This window comes from Phycodurus eques, chromosome 16 (genome assembly GCF_024500275.1).
Source record: "Phycodurus eques isolate BA_2022a chromosome 16, UOR_Pequ_1.1, whole genome shotgun sequence".
In the NCBI taxonomy this organism is placed as follows: Eukaryota; Metazoa; Chordata; class Actinopteri; order Syngnathiformes; family Syngnathidae; genus Phycodurus; species Phycodurus eques.
The window spans coordinates 12,634,883-12,644,424 of record NC_084540.1 but is presented as its reverse complement, the minus strand read 5'-3'; the positions used below and the strand labels follow the sequence as shown (position 1 = coordinate 12,644,424).

The 9,542-nt window shown below is 41.5% G+C and overlaps 1 protein-coding gene across 2 annotated transcripts in view; it reads right to left on the bottom strand.

Annotated features, from left to right (window-relative positions):
- Positions 1-722: 722 nt before the first annotated feature.
- cacng3b (calcium channel, voltage-dependent, gamma subunit 3b) overlaps positions 723-9,542 on the bottom strand; it is a 37,692-nt gene continuing 28,872 nt past the window's right edge. For both annotated transcript variants that reach the window (XM_061700438.1, XM_061700439.1), the window contains one exon: positions 723-9,139. In XM_061700438.1, coding sequence (XP_061556422.1) covers positions 8,634-9,139 — 506 coding nt within the window. In that variant the 3' untranslated portion in view covers positions 723-8,633. The remainder of the gene's footprint in view (positions 9,140-9,542) is intronic.

Here is a 9,542-nt window from a genome sequence, read left to right as displayed (position 1 = left end):
ACTGGAACGCACTGTTTTGTGCGGCGATCCAGAGCATCCCAAACATGCTGAATGGGTGATATGTCCGTTGAGTATGCTGGCCATGCAAAAAATTGGGATGTTCTCCGTTTGCAGCAATTGTGTACAGATTGGGCTAATTGGTCGAACTAAGGTCATATTGGAGGTGAAGACACTGGATGTGGAGATCCTGGGCTGGTGTGGCTACATGTGGTTGGTTTGGAGGCATTGACTGCCTTGCCTATTTTTTAGAGTGGCCTTTTATTATGGGCAGCCTAAGGCTGTGCAATAATCGTGTTGTCTAACCAGCATTTTGACATGCCACACCTGAGAGGTGGAAGGATTATCTCGGCAAAGGAAAAGTGCTCATAAACACAAATTTAGACAGATTTATGGACAATGTTTGAGAGAAATAGGCCTTTATATACAAAAAGTGTTACATTTATATTTTGGTCAACCTAGAAACCATCAATACTATACAAAAAAAAACAAAACCTAAGGATGTCTAGCTTTTTGGAAAAAGTTCACTTAAAAACCTCTTTTTAAATTTATATTTTTACATCAGGCAACAGACTGACCCATTTTTCAACAGTTGCTGTACTGTATGTGAAAATTCATGTCTAAATCAGAACAAATTGTTAGGTCAACTACTGTATCAGTGACCTTTGGAAGTTCCACTATAGTACATGCAAATAAAACACAAAACAAACCCACACACAGGCGCATTGAAAAGGTGTCTCTTTATTTTATTTTCATCATACTGTATATAATGTTCTCTCTCTAGATACAGGTAATCATATAATATAAGTAAAAGTGTGCTTTTATTCACAGCATTTGTCCGTGTCAGACGGCTGCTAGTTGGAGGTTTACGTTATAAAGTGTACAGAGATTCGGGCTGACAGCTATGTGTCTGTGCAACCTGTCCTCCACAGAATGTAGTAAGAAATCAAATAAAAATGCTTTATTACGTTCTAATTGGACAGATATTTGGAAATATGACGAGCATATTTTGCCAATATTATTATTATTTCTTTTCGCAATAATGATTAAAACGCTATTATATAATTCATTAGGAAAAATCTTTTTCAATACAAACAAAAAGTTGGCGGAGTACATTTTGGACAAAATCCTACTAAATTCTGGTGAGAACAAGTTTGTCTGTGTGTTAAACTGTGAGGGGAATACAGTTTGCCTGGGATATTGAAATACAAATACTGTATGTGTGTGTGCGTGTGTATGTGTGTGTTTAGCTCATGATAGGGCTCAGAGGTATACAGCAGCGTCAGTTTGCCCCCCAACAGAATTTCAAGTCATCAGAGCACACACTGCATCAGCTTCACTTTAGGCTCCATCAGTTTTTTGTTGTTGTCATTTTGAAGCACTTCTGCACTGCACAATTGTTCTTCAGCATAACACTTTGACCTCACCACAAAAATACAATAATGCACACCAGCCCCCTTAAATAATTGCATGTTAGTCCAGGTAACAATAATAATCATTCATATATATATATATGTGTGTGTGTGTGTGTGTGTGTATGTGTGTGTATATATATACATACACACACACACACACACACACACACACACACCCCATACATAGTTTTATTGGTTACGCTGCCTGTCATTGCATTCTGGATTACATTATAGTCAAAGTAGCCTTTTGAGGGGATGGCTTTGTTAGATAACAGTCTGAAGGAATTGTTCAAAAACATTTGAAGAAATCTGATCTGATTCTTGGCAGACTATTATTTCAAGCAAACACCTTGGTTGAGGCAGAGGATCCATCAACATGTGATTTGCTACAATGTCAACAATTTATCCAAGATGCCACTTGAACGCACCTGATGGTCGAAGCTTGGTAACACACCCTGTAATTTGGAGTCTTTCATCCTTGGTCAGTCAAGCGTAAAGAGCCACGGAAATGTTCTGCGTGTAAACAACAGTGAGCACAGGGCTTGAGGCAAAACCATCATAAAAACACATTGTAATTGCTCCCTTGTCAAAAGAATACATTTAAAATGAAAGAAATAACACCGGAAAGGCAACAAAAAGGACTGTTTAGGAATGGCTTCACTATGAATTCTTTTCATGGAGATTGCATCTCTGCATCTTTCAACATTAACAACAGAATTTTAATCTGAATTGGAAGTACAAGTGTTAAAAATGCTTTTATACAACCGTAATTGTGGTCATTGGGAGTAATCAGGGCTTCAGAGTCTGGATGGGGAGCAAACCAGCAGATGGCTTCTCTACCTCATGAGCCACACACATACACAAAAACACACACATAAACACAATCATTCTTGGGAAAGATAACAAAGAATGAGAAACAACAGTCTACAACCACGTGTGTCGATTCAAGACCAACGGTCATTAGGGTAACCACACATTGTTTTCCAGCCTGATAAACACCCCTCTGCCAGTCCAGAATCAACCACAATGACAGGGTACATGTGAGGAGTACATTTAGCAATCATAAACACAACATTCAGACATTCAACAACGTACTCACTAGATATCAGAATTGCCTATCAATGTTGTTTCTAGGAAATATACGCGTAATTAGCTGTAGGACGTCACACTGGAAAAGCCTCTCGGCTGATCTGGGAGCTGTCTGAAGGCAGGACAAGGCAGGCACTCCGTGTACAAGTGAGGAGAGGCGAGCTGCACACACACATACACACTTGTTGATATGAACACACGCACACACATATACACAAACATGCAGGCACATAAGTCCTCCTCACAAGTATTTGAGTGTGTTTGTAATAGCAAAGTGTAGATAGAGTTCGTAGCATATTTGTTGCCATATCTGAGAACAAAATGCTCCACTGTGTTTGATTAACTGGCTCAAGTTACTTTTTAAAAGTTGTTTGTCCCCTAAAGAAAATCATCTCATGAATTCACTGTTTTTTTTTCATTACTGATTGTGTGGTTGATGTTGTTTTTTGGCCATTAACCAATGTTAGTTGTGTGTCGTACATTTGCATTGCTATACTTACGAGGACAATAGAGGAAAACCACGTGGTACAATGTTGTATGTGAAGTGTAAACATTTTTGACACACACACACACACACAAAAAAAGGATAGTTAATACCGCATTTTCCTAAAATAGCCCCCTCCGTGGTTATAATGATTCATCACTGGTGCAGCGTATAAATCGTGCATTTATTAAATAAGAGCTATTTTTCCCCTTCGGTGGCGCTAATAAGTTGTTGTAACTACTGTATGTAGACGTAATTAAGACAACACATGAACCCAGAAGGAGGATAGATATGGCAACTGTAAGGCTGAAGTTTATGGCGGAGTTCAAAGTGAAAGTGCTGCCGTTATATTGCGATTTTTAACTTTAGTTGAGTAACATTATTTAATCATGAAAAACAATCATTAGAAAAATACAAAATTAAAACCCTCCCACTAATGGACAACTAGTACTCTCTGCAGTTGAGTAAATAAGCTCTTCCAGCCACTATATGAGCAAATACGATATTTTTAGTCATTTTGAGGCATATCTTTACAGACTATTGCATTGGCGTTAATTACATTATCGATCATATCTACTTTCATTAAGATTTTGTGGTGGACAGAAATGATCAGTAAGTCCTCGAAAGTATAGTAACCCATTTAAGTGTTGTTAAGTGTGTTTTGTGTTGATCGTCCCACTGACTAACAAATTTAATAGTGTGAGAGAGACTTTTAAGAGAGACTTTTCTCCAACTTTTAAATCAGTTAGTCTCTATCAGAGGCTGCACATGTGAATCAATCAGCATTAAAGGAGAACATCAAAGTAGATTAATATACACAGACAACCACCCCAGATCCCCAAATCTGACCCATCAGTCACACCCAGTGCCCCAACCATCAATAGATTAATAAATATGTGACAGAGGTTGTCATCCTCCACACAGTGGCACCTTTAGAATAGAATATATAGCATTACTTAATAACAGTTATTTGTTTATACCCAGTCAAAGCTGTGTGACAGTACAAGTAAGATGGCAGGCCTCAAGGGGCACCCAGTAAACTGTCTTACAAGGAGCAGTGTGGCGTTCAGGGTGCAATTTGAGGTGCACTGTAGAGCAATGGAAGCGCTGGAAACAGATGGATATGTGGCATACGCATTGTTTGAGTTGTCAGTTTTGACATGGCTCATGAATGACCCTTGACGGACCCCTGCGCGGATGTGAGGGGGCCCTGATGACCAGCTACACTGCTACCACAGGTAAGTCTAAATGATAAGCCGACTGGAGGAACTACTTTCAGTAATATTTGGCACCAGGTATGATAAACAACATTTTGATCAGGTACATTGCTATCCTACGTGTGCGTAAGGTTTAATCCTTTGACTCTAACTACTTTGAAAAGTTGCCTACTCTAAATATAGAGAAAAACATCTTGTCAAGGCTCAGTTGTAGCGAATGTGGCCCTCTTTTCTGGAACGCTACTCAGACACCATGTTGCTCGTTAGCTATTCGAGCTGGTTTATAAACGCTTGTTCCCGTGCAAATGTACTTTTCCTTGTCTTCCCGCGTTCGCGCATCTATCCCATCCATTTAACACTCTTCGAACAATGTTGGTGCAACGCCGAGCATAGAAAGCCCTTGTGTGCTCCGCTTCTTTAAAAATTAAAAGCCCTTGCTTAAGAGAAAAGCACATTTTCCCTTTCACAGTCCATGACAACTGCTGATGTTGTAAAATTAATATTTACATGTGAAGGATAGCCGCCACAAGGACATGCCAAAATGCTCTCTATGGGGAGTGTTGCACATCTTTCCATATCAAGGTAATTAGCTGTCCCAAAACTGCTTGGCCTTGTTTTATGTTTTGTTCTTATAAAACAGTGCAATACTGATCAAGGGAAGTATATAAGGAAGTGAAAAAAAATAAATATGAATTTCACACACACGTTACTCATAGAATTTTTAGTTTGTAGCCATTCTATAAGCTACTCACATTCTTGCTAAATCAATTTCAGTTAATTTTATGGATGTACGCCCTTTCAGACGCAAACATTTTTTGATTTTCTGTATGAACGGCACTAACACGAAATGGGGCAAAAAGGCATTGCGGGAATAATCTGCCTTTAGAGTTGGCGTCAGAACGGAAAGCGATTTGAGCATTTATTCAGTATCCGACTAATACATTGAATTTTCGATGTACAAGTATGCTCTTTGTCCTCACTAGTAAGACAATTCAGTTCATTAGTTGAACAACTAAGGCCTGTCGCACACAGTGTGATGCGACCAAATGCCACTGAGTGGACCACTGCAAGAAAACAACAGTTGCTGACTTTTCGCCAGTCACCAAGTGATTAAGTGCCGGACAACTACTGTCAAGCTGCAATGGAAAAACTGCAACCCTGTATTGGCATTTGAGGCTCCACATTAAACATTCTGTATGGTATTATTTTTTATTGAACCACAAAAACATGCCGTGATTGTCAAGTAAGAAACGCATGGCCACAAAACAGGAAACGGGCAAGAATAATAAGAGTGTTGATATTTTGAGAGACTGTTGGCAATGATTGAGCTCCCAATACACTGATGCACCTGTGGATTTCGATGACAGAGATGCCACGATTTGCTTTCTAGCCAAGGGCACATAACAAATTATAGTTAATTATTACTGTAAAACAGAATATACAGAATACATATTGTATATACTGTACTGTACTTCAACTACCGGAGACAAATTCCTTGTGTGTTTTTTGGACATACTTGGCAAAATAAAGATGGTTCTGATTCTGATACGGCTTGGCAGTGCCACAGTGGCTGGCTGGGTCTCACGTTTAAAACCTGGAAACATATTTTGTGTGTGTGCGTGAAAGCGCATTATTGATTGGCTCTCACATTTGCGATGTGGCAACATCATGCACCGGCGATTAAAATTTTGAATAACAGCAAAACCGGTGGCCGACTGTTGGCCACTCAAGAAAACCAGTGGTAGACCCCACGCACTGCGTGACAAGACAGTTCAGTCGGTTTCTGCCGCGTTGCTCAGTGAATGACTCAGGCGCACTAGTAGAACAACTAGGGTGGACTAGTAGAATAAGTTTGTTCCACCGCTGTATGACATTTCAGCACACTAGAATGACTAGGGTGCACTAGTAAAACAACTACATTTGTAGTGAGGCAAAACTGTGCATGCGTTGACATCTGTGTGCTACTTGTGCAACTAGAGAAATGCTAGAAGTTAACAAGTAGAATTTTACATAACTAGTATCACTAGTAGCACACATATGTTGGCTAGGACAAAGTTTTGCCTTACTAGTAACATGTAGTTGTTCTAGTAGCGTGCCCTACTCTTTTTACTATTGCGCAGAAATGTCAAGAGTCATGGAAGGCAGTAGTGTAAAAAACATCACTTGGAAGACCAAGTCTTCTACTAAAAAGCTGAATTGACAATTAGGGACAAAGAGAGTACTATAGCATGGACAATTTAGCACACTAGTAGGATACTGAATAAATGCTCAAACAGCTTGCCTTATGCCAAAGCCATAACAGAGTCAAGGCGGCTCCTGTGTGTAAGGGAATGTAGAAATGCCGTCATATCTCTGTCCTGTTATTTTGAAAGCAACTGTCTCTGCGCGCAGTACAGTATTTTATACGTAAATCCGACGCTGACGGCGTCACACATGTAATTATCTGATTGTGGGTTACTGTGACGCTGCGTGAAGACACACAATTGCGCCAATATCCCACTTCGCTGGGTTCAGCGTAAAAGGCAAAGGCAGACAAATCCTGACTCTACTGTTACACCTCTGATGCTGCAATTTTGCGGTCTCATTCACAGCCCCCCTCCTCCCTGTTGCGGGATGTGTTCAGGTGTTGTCTGGTGATTTGATAAAAATCTCGCGGAACCAGACAATATGTGTTAGTGGTATAAAATGCTGTATATTTGCATCTTTCTTTGGACCAGATCAACATACAGTTTAAGCCTTTTACAAACACAACCCAGCAGGCCACAATAGACTGAAGCTTCATACAGTGTAAACCACATACAGTGAGTGGATGGGAAAATACCGCAGATAAATGTTTTTCAATATTGTAAACTGAGTTATTTTGCGTGTTTGTTTTGAAATTGTCGACCACCGCCGTCCCTGCTTGTGAATGCCTTCATGTGTACCAAAATAAATGGCCACTGTACAGCATATGTGTCTACAGCATTTTTCTGCTATAAAGCACATCAAATCATGCTTGGCAAACTCCGATCCTGCTAAATTGAAAAGCTGAGCTGACAGTGAAATGATAATGCAGATGTGTCGGTGTCTTTCTATTATCCCATGACAGCAACATGCAGTATATTTGAGTGAGTATTTAAGTGTTACGAGGGAGAAATATGGAGATGTATTGGTGTGATGTGTTCTGTGTTTGAACACACGTTTGTGGCGGTCACAGATAGAAGACGTGTGTTTGTACTGTATACGTGCATACAGTCAATGCACATGTACGGGACCTAAGGAAGAAGGGAAGGCTGTGACTGACACATCAATGGATGGAGCACAAACCCTCTGAATAATGCACGGTACTACTCTCCGGTCTGCTTTACATCGCGTCCCACATACCAATTCTTTCCGCCAATGCACAACAGAGACTTTAGACAAAATTGTTGAACGATATTCAGCAGGAGGTAGTGGGCGAGCATTTCCGTCCCTGTTTAATGTCTTTATGGCTCTGTCTAGAACCATATTCACAGCTAAGTGGTCTCCTCTCTTTCACAGGTTCCTCAATGCAGCAAGTCTATCAGCGGCACAGATGGAAGACGAGTGTGGAAAAGAGAGGGTGAAAGGTAGCGAGAATGAAGAGGTGAAGTGAGCAACACAGATCAAAAGTGGTGGGTGAAAAATGAACAGACAAATCTTTCTTTTGGTGAAGAAATAAATAGAGAAAATAAAGAAGTATAAGGAAGCACCAATGATCTAAAAATGACCATCTAAAGGTGATGACGCCCGCGACAAACAAACAACTGACCAGCGGTCAGCTAAAAAAGGAGGTTTGTCACCAGGGATGAACTCAAGTCACCTTCAGTACAGTCTGTCTGTCATGACAGAAGCTAGTCCATGATTAAAGCAATCCAAAAGGAGCATACAGTATATACCTGTACATATACACGGACAAATGCATCCGTCATTGATATTTTTAAGTCAGCTGAACTGAAAACAGAATACTGCACTCATCTGACTGATCTGCTACCAAAGAAGGACAGTTGTCCTACCCTCCCCCCTTTCTCCGGTTCACGTTTCATTCATCTTTTAGGAGAATCTGCCAAAATAGCAAACCACTCGAGATGGAAAAATCCCATTTAAAAGAAGCCAAAAAGCCAATTCATGAATAGAAGCTGATCATAAACAGAACGAATGAATGTGCCAACTACAGAAACATGAGGTTGGAGATGGGAAAAAATTTCTCCATTCAAACGGCTCGTGCTACACACACTGAAATGCTCACTGGGCTCAGGATTCACAGTTCAAAGGCTAAAAGTTCACAGTTCACAGTCAAGGTATTTCGGATGCCCCAGTACCCACCATTCCCCTTTAACCCCGTGTGTCCCCTGCCTGCTTCAGTGAGCACTCCCTCTCTCAGCCTCCTCCTCTTTGCTACTGTGATTGGTTAATATCTACAGGGAACACCTGTCAGACAGGCGTGGTCCTGCGGTTGGGGTCCTTTGTGTAGTCTTTAGTGAGCGTGCTACTCTGGAGGAAATCCCTCTCAGAGTTGAGCAGCCCGACTAGGCCGGATTTGGTGGCGGCGTTGCCCGCCTCGCGTGGGTTCAGCGTGTACATCGGCATCTCAGAGACGCCGGGCCCTGTGTAGCCAACTTTCCCCAGTGGCGAGGCATCACGGCTGGGAACCTCAGACGAGCGGACACTGGAGCGGCGCCGGAAGCGGTAACGATAGGAGGGGATGCGGCTGAAGGCGGACTTCTTGATGAGCTCGGTGCGGGACTTAGCCCGCTGCTTTCGGTGCTTCTCAATGAACATGTGCACAGCCAGCACACCCACCATTTCTGCCATTATGAACGATAGCGCCCCAAAGTAGAACGACCAGCCGTAGGAGTAGGACTTCTTGCTGTCACTTTGTCCCGGGTCCCCTGAGTTGGCCGAAATATAGACAATAATTCCAATGATGTTACTGAGGCCTGCAAGGGAAAAAAAAAAAATCTGATCAGCACAACTTTTGAGGGGATTTAGGGTAGTCTTATTTTAACCATTGCAGCTTTTCCCCTGCCATATCGTGCTCCATCAATTGCGCCCCCGCTATATCGCAGCTGTCTATCTCTCGCAAAAGATTCCTGCTGTATCACAGAAATATAATATGTACAATTTGAGTTTTGGGGGAATTACTGCTTGAATTGCTTTGCAGGATGTCAGATTAACCTCCCAGAGCTGCAGTTTGGATGTGAACTGCCTACCACCCTCAATGATCTTTTGCTTGGGGATGCTCCAAATGTTCTCAATTGCGGTCAGGAGAGGATGGGGGCCACAACATGACTTTTTCTCCTTTTATGCCCGTAGCAGCAAATGATGCAGAGGTATAAATTG